Consider the following 16,212-nt stretch of genomic DNA (forward strand, 5'->3'; position numbering starts at 1 on the left):
AAATCACGCCAGTTGCGAAGTGCGATCAGTGATTAGATATTTGTTCGCGCAAAAAAAAAAAAAAAAAAGGAGACCAGTTCAAATTTATCGAGAACTTTGTATGGTCTATGGAAACGACTTAATGAATGAAGCCGGAGTGAGCCAATGGTGTATCATGTTTAAAAATGATCGCATAAAGTTTCATGAGCTGATGATACACCTGGATTCTGAATATCTTTTGAACAGATGAAGTACATTTCTTTTGAACAGATAAAGGTTTTCCTTCACACGGATATGTTAATATCTACAGTTTTCGAGCATGGGAAAGGAAATCCCGTTCGTATACAGATGGGACATTACACTCACTGGAACTCACTCACCGTGAGTCACTAGATAGTGCAGTTTCCAGCATATATCATCACTGACCCATTCTTTTTGAAGAGTGGTGGAACAAAATTTTTGGTGCAACAAAAATTCTGGAACACGCGCTCCATAATAGGATAGTGCAGGCTGAAATTGTTAGGCTAGGAACGTGGTATTAAGTGTTAAGGAATGAAAGCTCATAAATATTGTCACATTTCCCATGCAATATGATGCATCCACTCACAAAACAACAGCGTTCGCTCCCGAGCGACTGATTAGTCGCTGATGTCTAATATGATTATTCACTTTTTCCTTCAAAACGGAACATCTACTAGTTTTTAGATAATAATATGTATGTATTCAAGAAAACGCAAAATTCCTTCAAAGATTTTATTTATTAATGAAAGAACAGAAATGAACACGTGAAAATAAACAATTTATCTGGTCTTATATTTTTATGAAGATCAGATTTGCTCAAATGCATTTGGTTTTGCTTTCAAATAAGAATGAAATTCTTGGCAGGATTTCTCATAATTTATTTTGGTACTTAATACTGTTTGAAATTTGTGAGTTGCAAATGTGCTTTTCGCTCGTCCACAAATTATTTATAAGACCTTTTCTAAGGGTGCATTACCGTCGAGCAGACATAAGATAAATTTAATAATTATACGACAGTTCGCATATTCCTTCAAATGATTGGTGTGGAAGTGCTTGAAATTCCACCCAACGACTTTCGGACAAAGCCTTCCCAGCGTTCCATTCTGACCTCTTTTGTGGTATAATGTAGTTAGAAATAAGTGAATACTCATCAAATACTTCTGTACCTTGGTTACAACTATTTTCAACCAATACACCGATTATTCAAAATTCTTCTCACATAGCTATTTTGGTTAAATTCGCCCATTCAAATATTTCAAATTCTTCGCAGCAAAACAAAATCTACTGCTCTAAATATTCTTTACTTATTTTATAGAACTTAGCTGTAGTTTGTATATATTTTTTCTAATTTTCCCATTTTCTTGAATTTTTGCCCTTAAATTACGAACGGAGAGAGGAAACACTTTTGTTTCAAGGCCAGCTTATGTGCAATTTATTTCCCTCCCGTCTTCAATTGCAGAAATACTCTGAACCTCGATTTTTAGCTCAGCTTCAAGAAAGGTTGCTGACGGTGTATGCATTAAAAAAAAAAAGTCATACTTTAGATTTAGTTTCCAAAATAGGTTCTTAGTATGTCCGGACACTCACCGATACATAAAAAGGAGTTTTTTAATGTCCTGCACAGTTTAAAATTTTATTTGATTTTATGCAACCGATACTTGCAGTTGAAATTTTATTTACACAACAGGGAAAAGCAAAGGTAATTTCTTTGTAGTGATCACTGCCACTGAGCAATTTATTGCAAATGAAAGGCCAAATGTATTTAAAATACTGCCTTAGTGATTCGATTTGTCACAAACGGAATTTTCAGTACTGTGAAATCTCACTTCAAACGGAATGGTTTATTTGTACCACTAAAGCGCCCATGCAGTCACTCCGTTCGCCAGGATTCGAGCCCCAGGCCGAACTACCAGTGCTCAGCCGCTGGAAAACCCAAGCCAAACGAAAAACATTTAAGAAATTCAGAAAACTGTGATAATGGGGTGAAAGAGTGTTTCAAATGTTGGCTGCTAAGAAACAATTTCGAAGTTCTATGAAGATATCCACAGATATGTGGCGATCCCGAAAGGATTGATGCTCGCTAGTGTGCTTTCGGTCTTTGCTGCTGGATGCTCGTGTCGCCATCTATTAACATTTAGAGGAAGTGCGATATACGAGGTCTCAATATTCTTGAGAAGTAACCTTCATTTGATCTCGATCTTGAGTCCGCTCCTTGTGAGTGAAATACTGTACCGCTGCCGCAAAAGAGCTTCCGTACGACACTTTCCAGTAATTCAACTCATTCCAGTTGCGAGCGTTCTGGCTCTTGGATCGTTACTGGTATGTGACATCAGAAAAAAAGCATATCGAAAGCTAAAATAGTGATAAAGTTGTTTTCGCTGTTTTTAGCTTTCTACTCACCCTATATTTCACATTTTGATATATTTATGTTCTCTTTTATCTCGATATTTTACGAATTTAGTCTTAAAATTTTGGATTCATAATATATGAAGTATGAAAGTTTCGCTAAGCTGTCTGTTGAGACGATTTATGGCTCTTCTCTTATATGTGCCATAAAATTGCCAAATGCGGAGATTTGTGTTGTGCCCTGGTTTTTGGTGCGAAGTTGGTTTCTGTGGCAATCCTTTTACGTAGAAACTTGGATTTGCTAGCTGGTTCGTGTGGTAATTAAGTGATTTATGACGTGTTGGCAAAATTTTAGTCGCGCGCCTGGTACAATTATTTCTTCGAGTGGCTGGAAATTCTACAAGTATTTAGGAGAAAAAGGTTTTGAACATTTATTTGTGAAACATAGTATTAATTTTGTGGATAGTGAGTCTGGCTGTCATATAAATACGATAGAAATTACGTGACGGCGTGTTAAAGCGACGTTGCCGACTTATAATCGGAAATGCGATTCAGAGTTTCATTTGGCGGCTTATATATTTTTTCAACGTTGTTCTGAAACGGGAGAAGATGCTTTTAACAAATTTGTGGTGAAATTGTTTTGGTGATGTTTGGAATTGGTATTTCTGCTGTTCGAAGAAGCATTTATTTATGGTAAGTGCGTTTTGTTGTATTCTTGTTCTTATTTAGTAGAATGTTACGTTCATTGATTTTTTAGTATGAATTTCTGTCGTTGTTGTTTTTTTTTTAATTGTTTAAAATTTATTTTAGTTATTTTAGCTTATTTTGTTGATTAGTGCGCAATGTCTAGATTGTGCAATTCGTAGAATTTTTTTTTTTTTTTTTTTTTAAATTTTAACAGAACGCTGTGTACACGGTATTCTTGAAATTTATTGTTGTTAATTTTTTAAAGCGAGGTGTGCGTAGTTCGTAGTTTCTTCGCTGCCTAGATTCTGCAATTCGTAGATGTTTTTTTAAGTTTAAACAGAAAGCTGCGTACGTGGTATTCTTTGAAATGTATTGTTGTTATGTTAATTTATTTAAGCTAGGTGTGCGTAGTTCGTAGATTCCTTCGCTGCATAGATTGTGCAATTCTGTAAGTTATTTTCAAAGTTAAAACATATCATTGTGTACATGGATTTTTGTCGAATATTTGTGGTTAGAAACTTTACGTTTTTGCTATCTAAATTTTTGTTTTTATTTCGGATTTTTAACTTATATTATTATATATTATATTGTGCGTTCAAAAGGTGGTTTCTGCACGTGCGAAAATCGCGTTTTTGCAGACATTTTAGGCTAAAGATTCGAAATGTAGACAACAAATTTAGATAGTAATATGGCGGCGTGATTTGACGAGAAACTTGTCGCCGCATTTGGCGACCTGAGGGCGCATATAAGAGTAGTTCCCGATTTATTATTACTGTTGAGGCCGTTATTCTACTTTTGAATTCAAAATTATGTTCCAAAGAGTGTCTTGTCACAAACAATATGTTAAATTTTATTAGTCAGTGTTAATTATTCAAATTGCAATCACAATGATATTTCACACAGTCTGATTATTCCTACACCATAGATCTTTATATTTTTAGGACTATACTGTAGCACATTTGCTTCAGAGAACATGGATTTCTAATTTAAAACTGCTCCATTCTGTTTCTTTCCATATGTTCCTTAAGACTGTTATTAACAAACTTAAGGAACATATGTATATGGGCGATGTGGATGATATAGACAAATATATGGAATGATCTTTAGACTCACTCCATTAGCTAAAAGTCTCACACTCAGCAACTTATCTTACATCCAAAACTGTAAGCAAAGAAAACATAAAGCGGCACGTGAGTAAGAAATACTGCGAAGTAAAGATGATCTCCTTAACTGCTTCATTATATTTTTACTGCATTAGCAAACAGACTAAATGAAGGGAATCTGTGCTTTAGCCTAGAACTGAAAGCATTTCCATGAATTGTTCTCAAAACTATTTTTATATTGTGTACATTATGTTATTTGGCACTATAAAACTCAGGTATTGTGCACAGTACCAGATTTCTTCCTTTATTAATAACATATACATGGAATAAAATTTTGCTGTTACTGACAAAAAAAAAAAAAAAAAAAAAAAAAACTGAGTTGCTGTAAATTATATAAGTCAGGGATACTAGAATTCTCTTCTACACACTGTTTTTGATTATAAAGGACAAACTCAGTAAACTTAAGATAACCGTATTACCTAGTTAATAAATCACTTCATACATACTGAATCCCATCTGCTCTATGAAATTTTAAAATTCATTAACCACTAATGCTCACCTACTTAAACCATGAAAATTCTGCCAAACAGGCAGCTAAGTTCTGAGTTATAATCTTCAAACTGTGTTTACTCATTTACAAATTATAAGTAACAAATTCGTTGAACATTTTGCTTTACCATACTTTTAGGAAACTGATAATTTCTTTTTAACTCTTGTTACATATGCAAATGTTTTTTGTTTAGTCGAACTTCAACACTTTAAAATGTCTTAACATTCTAAAAACAGCTTATTATACTTTCTTTGAAACATTCTAATTGAAACATAAATATTCTTTCTTATTTCAAACATGTATTTCCAGAGGAAATAACAGAATTCATTAATATTGTGAAAATAAAACTTACCCAACATGTTCGTCATAGCATTCAAATAATTTTATTTGCACAACCTCAATAACTACGATAAAAACTGCTGTCATGGGTAGTAGTAAAGATCCTTTAATTAAAATTGGGATACGAAGAAAGACAACAACAGAAAAGAAAGTCAGGATGCAGCTGATTATGACATAATGTGGTAGAGGACAATAATAGTGATCATACAGGAATGAGGTCTGAGATACATTAGCTGAAGCATTGCACTTTGGCTCCCTCATGCATGTAAACTATATGCAAAAAAAAAGAAAAAATATTACGCTTAATTCTATTTCTCCATATTGCATTTAATAAGCATATATCTAAAACTGTATTCGCTTATGGAAAGTTCTATGATTCAGTAAAATAAAGCTTAATAAAATATACAGTAAAATCCTTCTAATGCAGTATATCTGGCTATTCAAGCAGGTCATTGTGCGGGGAGGAGTTTGCTACTGAAATACAGCATGTTTCTACTTCCTTGACATTACAAAAATAAGCATTAACTATTGATTGCAAACAATATAAATTTCTCTTAAATGCAAATAGGATATTACAGATTATGATGTAAATTTACAACCATATGGCTTTCTGATTAACATATACTAAACTTGTGTACCCGCTCTGATAGAAGTATTTTTACAGTATATAAAGAAAGTGCAGTTTTTTTAATAAACAAGATAATCAGAAAGAACTTCTATCACTATATTTCCATAAAAACCTTAAATCTTAGCTGCATTAGCAGATAGACTAAAAGGAGCAGAATCCAAGACTCTTGGAAACTATTACACATTACATTTAAGGGGAGAAGAGAATAAAACCTAATGAGTTTTGTTTCTATAAAAACAAGTTTAGTTTTCGCTCTCTATCAGTTATAAATATTTGTTCATAAGCAGCAGTAAAGTAATGCATAATATAGCTGGACAGGGCTTAATAATGGATTTAAAACAGTGGAATTTTTGAAAAGCTTTTCAATATTTTTAAAACTAATTAAAAAAATAAGTACTGAAATAAATGCTAACAAATATCAAACTATATGGAATAGATAAGTATTATTTTAACTATTAAATCTTGAGCGCAAAGTTATGCTATATAGTTATCCGTGTCAGTTATAAATAAAAAAACGTTCATTTAATTTTCTCAGAAGTTTATTCTAATTTTCAGCAGTTTTTTTTATGATGAATTTATACAAAACAGGTAACACATCAATATTTCTCATTCAATTTATGCAAATTTAATTGGGAAAAATTGCAATATCTAGACAGAACGCGAACTCTTCCTAGCATTATTTATTAACTTAAATTTAGACTAAAAACGGATTGCCACATTCGATTTTTGAAATAATTCAGAATAAAGGTTGGAAAACATGAATATAACCTTCTCTAAAGCGCAGAGTACATTAATGAAGTTACCGGATTTCATGATTTAAACTCAAAACTGCATCTTACAGATTATTTTAAGTAAAATTAGGAATTTATTTCATTTATATTAGTGTTTTATCACTGTGATTTTAGGAAAAACAAGTTTTCTTACTTGTTACACTGGCTAAAATTAAAGTCCCATTCCTCTAGCTATAACAAATGCAACAGTTTTATTTCTGTATAAAATCATAACATAACATGAATTAAAACTAGGCAAAAATGCAATTTTAGATTGGATAAGATTCTGATTAAAACTCGACTGATTTGGAGGTCAATCAGGCACAAGTCTCTCTTCTTCAGTAGCAAAATGTTTTACTCGAACTTAAGGATATTTTTTCCTCTTCGGTGGTAAATTATGCAGCAAAATGTTTTTCCTCCTAAAAAAAAAAAAATGGACCTATGTTTCCTTGCCATCGAAATCAGCAGAATTTTGCTCGAAATTTGCTTCAAACTAAGGTTGCACTTTTCCCCTAGTTTTAAATCCTAAATATATTTCTGTTCCAGTTAGATTAATATGAATGCTCTAATAGGCAGTCATTTTCGCTTTTAAACAGAGATAAGAACTATTAGGAATGGGCAAAAAAGATAGAAATATATTAACAGCAGAGAGAAATAGCATACTGAATGATATTTTAGAATGTTAACTTTCTTAATTTTATTCATTGATGTGGATTCTTTTTCTCTTGCTAGGCAACGATATTGCAGCCGTTTTTTTTTTTTTTTTTTGGTTGCAAAATCATTACATCACAAAAGCATAACAGCAATTAAAAGGTTGGCCTTTTATCCTGCATTTATAACCTTATAAAGCGCAGAATAAAGAAATTAAAAAATCACAGTAGCATGCTGATCAACAGAAATTATTTTCTGAAATGTTAAAAAGGAAATACATCACAAAGAGCCTAGCATCCTTTTGTGTTACTGGTTGAACGAAATACATGTTGTTGATTTTTAGAAACGAAATATTAATATGCTGAGATTGTGAGCAAAATGCTAAATAACTTTGCATTAGTAATTTATTATGAACCTAACAGTTGAATTGCTCTCAATAACTTTTACTGAATTCTTAGAATTTGAAAATTTTTAGAATATTAGCAAGCTTGATTAAAAATTCAAGAAATATCCTAAAAGTTACAGCATTTTACAGAAATTATTCCCCAAATCCAATATATTTTGCTAATACGGAAATCTCTTTTAGTCAGTATAATAATAAATTTTGGCAATGTAAAAGTATCGAATGTTTAATTTTCTGCAATCATTTCCCTTACTGATACCTGCATTTATTATCTGTAAAAATCAAACATGGGTTTTAATTTTTTTTTATTTAATGGCACGAAAAAATATAAGAAATTAATTTTTTTATTATAAATAATACTCTTGACATTTATGCTTTGAAATTACTTACGACATTCACTTGAGCTACAATGTAGACAAAAATAATGGTTAGAACAATTGAAGTCATACGCAGAGGGAAATACTGGCTTATGTCCCACGAAATGTACTGAAAAAAATATACAAAATTAAGCAAAGAAAGCAGAAAATAATATAACAATATAATTTTAAGTGTTTAATTTTGCTAATAAGAAATATAATACAGTTATACCTAGGTGCGTCCACTTTTAAAAATGTCCAACTTGGTACACATACTGTTTCGATGCGAAAATTTTTGTTTGGTACAACGTTTATTTGGAATACGACTCGAGTTGGATGATTCACGACTGCGCTCGCTACATTAGTTCACATCTTTAGAGACAATGTTACGACTGCCCTAAATATCACAATACCTGTTGCTACTATTCAGTAAACAACCTGCGCTACTCTTTTGAATTTTCAAGTGATTTTTTTGTTTTTCGCTAAAATGTTTTTGTAAATTCGTTAATAATGAGTTTTAGGAAAGTCAGTGAAGAAAAACAAGCAATGAATTAATTATTAGCTTCACCATGGAGGTGAAAAGTGTGAAGACGGCATGCATATGTGGGACTTAACTTTTTAATACTGTATGGCGAGCACAATAGCGTTATTCGGCCAATAGCGCCACTCGGACGACAAAGTATTTGGTGAGTCATACCGAAGGGCCTGGATTCAAATTCCGGAGAAGGCATGGATCTAATTTGTTCCGTCCCTTCTTAGGAGGCAACAGTGGCCCACTGTTAGATGCCTTCATAATAAAGAGACCACCGCTTCCAGCCATACTAATGGCCAATGCTTATAAAAGGATAGATCACACCACTGGGAAAGAAAAAAAAAAAAAAAAAAAAGAGAGAGAGAGAGAGAGAGACTTGTTTCGGAATAACAGCCGAATTTATTTTTCCCACTGAAAAGTGCATAGAGAAATACATTTATGAGCATTAGCTTTATACTTCGTCACAGTCGGTGGGCCGAGGGTGAGTTATAGCTCGTCGTTGTCCCACGCTTTTGATGTTCCTAGCGGAGGCGTTGCTCGTGGCAACATCTGTGGGTCAAATCAGAGGCGTGGTGTGATAGACCTCGGAGGCTTCGGGCACAGAACTCCGGTCCATGATATGGAAGACGAATCCTCTATCAGTAGCGCAAAAGAGCTAGTGTTGACTGGCTCGGCGAATGGCACAAATGTAATGCAACAACACTGAGACACACATAAATTTCTAGGCATGTGGAATAAGATCTTAATCATGAAAAATTTCATTTGCAATAAAACCTAAAGCAGCACTCTTAGTAGCAGCTGTAAACGGGAATGGTAATTAAGTCCAAATGAACGTTCTGCAGTCTCACTTAATTGCATTCCCTAGTTTTATACAGAAGTCATGAATACAGATTTTCATCGACTGAACTTTTGGGATGAGCAAGTCCCAACCACAAAGATTTATCTGACAACCTGCAAACAACAGAAACCCTCACATTTACCATCATTCAACATCTGACTGATTCCAGCCATCTGATAACTTTTCATCAATGGCCAGTTCGAGAAACAGACGCTTATGCGATGCTTATTTATAATGCTTATGGGCTAATGATCTTAGAAATATCTTTCAAAACAGCATTAATGTGAGGAGTTTGACAATGCTATCAACGATCTTATAGTAAAAACAACTCTTTCTGGTGTTGAAATCGGATCAGAAATATTGAAAAATAAAATTCAATTAATTTCAGATGGTGAAAAGGAGGAGAAAAGTATTCTGATGTGTATCTAGTAATGGTTCCAAAGGCCCATTTAAATCTTGAAGAAGTTAAGAGATTCTAAAGTAGTAATAAAAAATACCGAAAAATCTGGGTATTTAACTTTAGCTCATGCACAGCTATTCTTTAGGAGCAGCATTTTGTGTTCATTAAAAAAAAAAACCCATGAAAAAGCAGAAAGTAACGACGGTAGTGTAGCAGCACAGCTGAACAATAGCAGCACGTGAAATCAGGTTTTTCTAACGTTGTGGAAAGTAACATGATGCTGAATGGACCTAACGATTTTATAATTATAAAGACAGCTTCTGAGGACTTACATTATTTCACACACTTTAGAGCCTGAGTTAAAATGCATAGTACCCAGTCCGCAAATAACATTTTCTCTTTCAAATGATTAAAAAATAAAATTGTCTGCATTCGGTTCATTGAATATTCAAAGTTTCTTCAATTTAATCAAAACAGTGTATGAACATGAAGTTTCAAAGTTATCGGATCTTTTTAGTTATAGGACAATACGAAACGAACAATTTTCTGCACAGAGATATATGCGTCAACGTTTCCTTTTGGACACCGTTAAATTAGATATGTTGTTCTTATACCTTATATTAATGTCCTTGTTTTAGAGTAAGCGTTGTCAACAAAATGGTCTTAAAGTAAGCCATCATACTTTCATTTATTTATTCAGCAACTAACCTAAGAGATATATTTCTTTTTCTAAAAATTGTATTACGTCCGAAATCAGCTGTCGAGTAAAGTACATTTCTGGTTAGGAGCTGGCGCATATATAGGGTGTCCATAATTAAACTTGAAATTTGCAAGCAGTCTGTAGCAAAAATTATGCAGCGAAATTGCATGAAAATTGGGTAATGGCAGAATGAAATGATGGGAATTTTACCGATGAAGGGGGGAAAAAAACAATGAGTTTCAAAAACCACCCCCAGGTGGCGAATCATAGCATTATTGAGACCATATAAATAATCTACAAAAATTTACAAAACATGCTCGATATGATGTCCACCTTTGTCTGCTACCATCTGGAAGCGTAAAATAGCATGTTCGGCTGTTGAAAGCAGTATGAACTGGGGAATGTTGTTAGGCACATGGCGTTCTATGCTTTCTTTAAGGTCGGATAGAGATGTGATAGGATCACGGTAGGCCATGGCCTTGAGGTATTCCCCACAGCCAAAAGTCGCAAGGATTCAAGTCGGGGGATCTAGGAGGCCAAGCTGAAGAAAATTGTCGTAACACCGTGGTTGTATCACATCGCCTTGCCTGAAGAGCTGGAATAAAGGAATGCTCTAATAATGAAGAGTATCGTTTACCGGTGGCGGTGCATGCCACAGGCCCAGTGGCGCTGCGTTCGTCGAAAAAAAAAAAAAAACAACGGACCCACAATAAAGGTTGCAGTAAAGCCACACCAAACCGTTACATGCGAAGAGTGTAATGGAATTTGTAGGAATTGATGTGGGTTTGTAGCAGCCGAAATACAACAATTGTGCGTGTTAACCACACCTTCTGGATGAAAGTGGGCCTTGCCGCCCCACAAAATGTTCCATGGCCATTCATCCTGGAGCTCAACTCGCGCAAGAAACCGCAACACGAAAGTTTGTCGACTATCCAGATCAGCTGGTAAGAGCTGCTGCACTAGAGACAGTTTATAGGGGTAGTAGCTTTTGAAGAGCCTTATGAAACGTCGAACGAGGTTGGTCAACAGATGTTGCAATACGCCGAACAATAGTGCTGCCTATGGTTTGCGATCTGTCTTCTTCCACTTGCGTCGCAACGTCATCCACTACCTGTGCTGCAACACACTTTCGTCCCCTTCCTGGCTGAATCCCCAATGATCCTGTTGCTTCAAATTTCCTAATCATTTTTGTTAGTCCTTGAATGGTGAGTGGACCTTTTCGTAACCGCTTCAAAGGCCGAAATTTTCGCAAAGCTTCGGTAGCAGAGTCTCCGTGTTGGTAAAACTGTTTCACCAGTAAAGCACGTTCCTGGAAGTCAACGTCATATTCCTTGACTTGGAAACGAGTATGACTGCGGTTCGCTTCTCATATCTGTATAAGGTTGCTATACGCCCACAGGATTACTATGGTAACGACATTTGCATATTGCACAATGCCATCTAGTGGTGGTTTTTGAAACTCATTGTTTTTCCCCTCGATAAAATTCCCATCATTTCATTCTGCCATTACCCAAATTTCACGCAATTCTGCTGCATAAGTTTTGCTACAGACTGCTCGCAAATTTCAAGTTTAATTATGGACACCCTGTATTTTTCTAGAAAAAAAAATGCTTGGTACATATTGTCTTTAACGAAAAAGATCTAAGTAATAATTTATTGCAGAGTAATGAAACAGAGGCAATCTACACGGAGCAGGCAACGGGAAAAAGGTTTTCGCACCTTTTCTCAAGTTACCCCTCGTTTGTCGAGGCGCAGTGGTTCCGCGCCATAAAGGTCTCGAAGATATTGTCACTCTTTTCAAGTTGACAATCTCTCGCCAAGGTGCCAGCACCCTTATGAAGTTCGGTACCATGAAGAAAGCAACGCTCATGAAGGTTGTCGAAATACCCAGGTAGAGGTCAATCTTCACAAACAGTTTCTTACTTGCATTAAGATGCAGGAATCTTTATAACATTTTATAAAATCGTCCAGGTGGCGGAACATAACAATTTCTCGCTTTTATGCAATGGAGTAGAGAATTAGATCCAAGCATTATGAATTTGCTATGAGGTAACGACGACGAAGTTAAGACGTTGGATTTAAATTATTTACTATTAGTTGACTTTGGAGCTGCTTTTAGGATACCATTAAATCTTTTTTCTTCCGACGAGTTTATCGTTCTTTTCTGCATGAATTCTAGAATTACGATTAATATTTAATTTTTTTTTAAACATCGATATCAGGTAACAATGCAGCGTCATCGCCATCGACGCTTCAGGAAACATGCCCCATATTTCCGATAGCCCTATCCACTCTTGGCATCAGTGTTTTCTGACATCACAACAGATATTAATGTCTTTCAGGAAATTCATCATCTAGACTTAGGGGCCATGTTGGAATTCTTCAACCCAGTTTTTAAATTAAAGCTTTGGATTGGATTATTCAGTTATGGCAAAGCACACGAGGGCTATCTGCCTAAAGGGAGGGATGCCTTTAGTGGAGGACTTTCCAAGGAAAACTGGCTCGTATACACGTTACACATGGGGAAAACCACGAAAACGCCCATGCAGCCAGCCCGTTCGCGGGATTCGAATCTCGGACCGAACTACCAGTGTTCAGCGTCTTTACCGCTCGGCCGCTGATGGGCAATTAAAGCTTTTAAAGGTGATTCATTATCAAAATTCGAATTTATGTAATCAAAACGCTATTGCGTAAAACCCAGTTGAAAGTCAAAATCACTGCTTTATCGCCAGGAAACGACACCGTTCAAAAGAAATTTGCAGCGTTTCCAGTTCTTTAACTGCAGATGCTAACTCGAAAGTTCAAACTCAATAAATAGCATATGGACTGAAACTATATCTGATTTTGCCAAATTCTAAAAACCTAGAGAAGTTTAAGCAGGTAATTGACAAAAGAAATATTTCCTGACTGTTTAGTCTATTTAGTTGCAAACTATTTAAGGAGAATTCTTAATAAAAAATAATTTATAATGTTTAAATCCTGATGTCGTAACTTCAAGCACCCTCTGCTTCTCATATATTAAAAAAATTGTTTCTGCAACTAAAACAAATAGCATAGCAAAAATAGGAAGTTTTTGATCGGAATTTACTTACTAAAGTAGAATGACATCTTTTGGAATCGCGCAACGCGATCCTCTGATGACAACAATACTCACTGTAGCAAGAAATTATTAACTAAATTATATATTATTATTCGATTTCTTTTTCTTTTTCTGTTTTTAAAAACATACTTTAACAAAAATTCGGCGTTTGTGATCAGCAGTGAGTGCTCAGCGGTTGTGGCGCCATCTATGAGGCACTGAAAGCCGTTGTTCAAACCGTCGAACCAAAAGTGTACTTGTGACGCAAATCGAGCTATGGCTATAATTTTGACAGCAAATCGGCCTATGGCGTTAAACTTTTGCCTGCCGGGGCGATCCCTGTGTTTGCCAACTTGCTGCTCCTCATATACAAACAAATAACTACAAAAATTATCAAAACAATACGAAGGAAATAAATTAAAGCTTTACATTTATTTTTTAAAAGAAAAAGAAATAATTCCAACATATTAAAATTGTATCATTATTTTGCTTTTTTTTTTTTTTTTTTTTTTTTTTTTGTTTGCAAAACTATCCGTGATATTCTAGTGCCTTATTTAACTGCTCTTGCTGCTATGTAGATAACCGAGAAAGATTCCTTAAATGCAAAAAATACACGTCCAGCACTTATAGGAATTAAGAAGAAAGTTTGCATTAGTATTACAATATTTGCGACTTTGTTCTGGAGCTTGTATTTTAGAATAAACTGCAAAAAATTGAAAGAATTGCCTTTCTACATTTCTGTTTGGATTGCCCTAACAATAACAGAAATAAAACTCTGAAATATGTCTTTCTTAATAAGGAATTTTTCCTCATTAATGTTACTATGATCATAATTTAGCCGATATTCGCAATTTGCATTCAAAAGTTTCGACGAAATAAAAAAAGTATAACAAAACTATGTAGCTGTTAAAATCCCGCGGTGATTTTGTAGAGACATTAGGATACTTTTGGAAACAGGAAAGATGAAAAATTAACAACGCCTTCGCCGGGAATCGAACCACGGACCTCTGGAATACCGGCCCAGCGTGCAGAACAACTACACCACGAAAGACGCTTGGAAAGCGGGAGAAATACTTTATATACACCCCTTTTTAAAGAGCGACTAGGGTTTTAGGGGACCTAGTCGCCAAATCCTGGGTGTGGAGAATCATCATCCACAACCCTTTTAGTTTGAGCGCCACTGTAGAGTCATTAGGTTAATTGGAAGCAGAAAAGATGAAAAATTAACAATCGCCTTCGCCGGGAATCGAACGACGGACCTCTGAAATACCGGCTCAGTGTGCAGAACCCCTACACCACGAAGACACGCTACAAAAGCGGGAGAAATACCTTATAATTTCTTTGAATGCTTTATCTGAAATAAAAAACTTTTTTTTTGGTCAGTTTAATTCTGTACGGCAATTGACAATTTAATTATTATTCACCTGCCTTTACGATCCCTCTGACTAACCCTTATAAAATAAGGTTTCATGCAAAAAATGCCGCCCTTAAAAATGTGCCGCCCAGGGCAGAACGCCTCTCTCTAGCTACGCCACTGAAATCAGGGATAAATTTTCTTCGTTTAAAATGTTGTCAAATACTCTCCACACGTTTAAAATCATTTTAGCAAGATATGAACTTCTCTCAAATCCCGTTGTAGAGATAAGCATGTTCGAAATTTGTTGTATGAACGGATGCGTGCAAGTTAAGGATAGAGAATGATGCAATGAAACTGTTTCAACTGATGAGAGGAAGCAGAGCTTGTCACCAATTTCGGCTCCTGCGATCAGCAAAGAATATTCTGCATTGGTCTCGCCATCTAGAGAGTGAGGCGAATAATAATAATAATAATTCATAATCCGAAGCGCCAATTTCGAACTCGGGAATAGTTGATTGCTAACCCGAAGCTTAATTCATCGGGGCCAAAGGGGCAGTCAATCATGAAAGCAAATTGGGGTGTATTTTTTACGTTTAGAGGCCTGGTACACATACCCAGCATAACAGGGCAGTACATTTTTGGTACGAAACTTTTCAGCAAATTAAAAAACTTAACGTATGCATGAGAGACTCATCATGTTATATTCCAAGTTAAAAAAAAAAAACATTAACAGACATTACTAAAATTTAAAAAAAAAAAAAAAAAAAATCCTAATGGACATTAAACTATAGCAGCTAGTTTCTCGAAATTAAAGGTTTAATTGAATATGGCTGATTATTACTACAGAAAATAGTTATTTAATGTTTTCAACTTCAAAATTCGAGCATGTATTTTGCAACTTACTTTCATTTTGGCTCCTAAAGTCAGCATTATCAGTAGAAATATCCAACAGAAAGCCGAAATGAATAATATTACCATTATCAGGGACCTATACAAAAAATTAAACTAATTAGAAATATTTTATGCTTGTATTCAATATAATGTACATTTTAAAATGTCATCATGAATATTTTAATGCGGATAATGCTTACATTACAAATCAATCAATCAATAAAAATCTTTCCGACATTAAAAAATTATACTATTTTAAAATACATCACATTTATTTAAATCGTTTATTAGAGAATAAGGATTCCTTTTAGATACAGATTTTACAATGAGTTGATCGCACGTAATCTCGTAGATAAAATGTAAAGTAAAAGATATAACATACTTTAATGCAATTCATTATAATTGGCAGAAGTAAAGTTAATCTATCAGCATTATTATTAAATATCCCTTTAAATTTTGTCTATTCAGAATTAACAGGGCTTCAATTCAGCTAAAGCATACCAAAGGCTCAAATAAGATAAATTTCGGTACTCTATTGCAAAACTGAGTCGCAATATTAGTAGAAAATTTTATTATCACCGT

At 34.6% G+C, this 16,212-nt stretch overlaps 1 protein-coding gene across 1 annotated transcript in view; it reads right to left on the reverse strand.

The window, feature by feature from the left end:
* Positions 1–16,212, reverse strand: part of LOC118191600 (adenylate cyclase type 1-like) — a 347,305-nt gene that overhangs the window by 34,780 nt on the left and 296,313 nt on the right. The window contains exons 12-14 of the mRNA XM_035362423.2: positions 15,643–15,727; positions 7,868–7,963; positions 5,039–5,295 (exon numbers count right to left, since the gene is read on the reverse strand). Coding sequence (XP_035218314.1) covers positions 5,039–5,295; positions 7,868–7,963; positions 15,643–15,727 — 438 coding nt within the window. The remainder of the gene's footprint in view (positions 1–5,038; positions 5,296–7,867; positions 7,964–15,642; positions 15,728–16,212) is intronic.

This window comes from Stegodyphus dumicola, chromosome X2 (assembly GCF_044657685.1).
Source record: "Stegodyphus dumicola isolate Sdum_Otavi_A_Nest chromosome X2, ASM4465768v1".
NCBI classification, from domain to species: Eukaryota; Metazoa; Arthropoda; class Arachnida; order Araneae; family Eresidae; genus Stegodyphus; species Stegodyphus dumicola.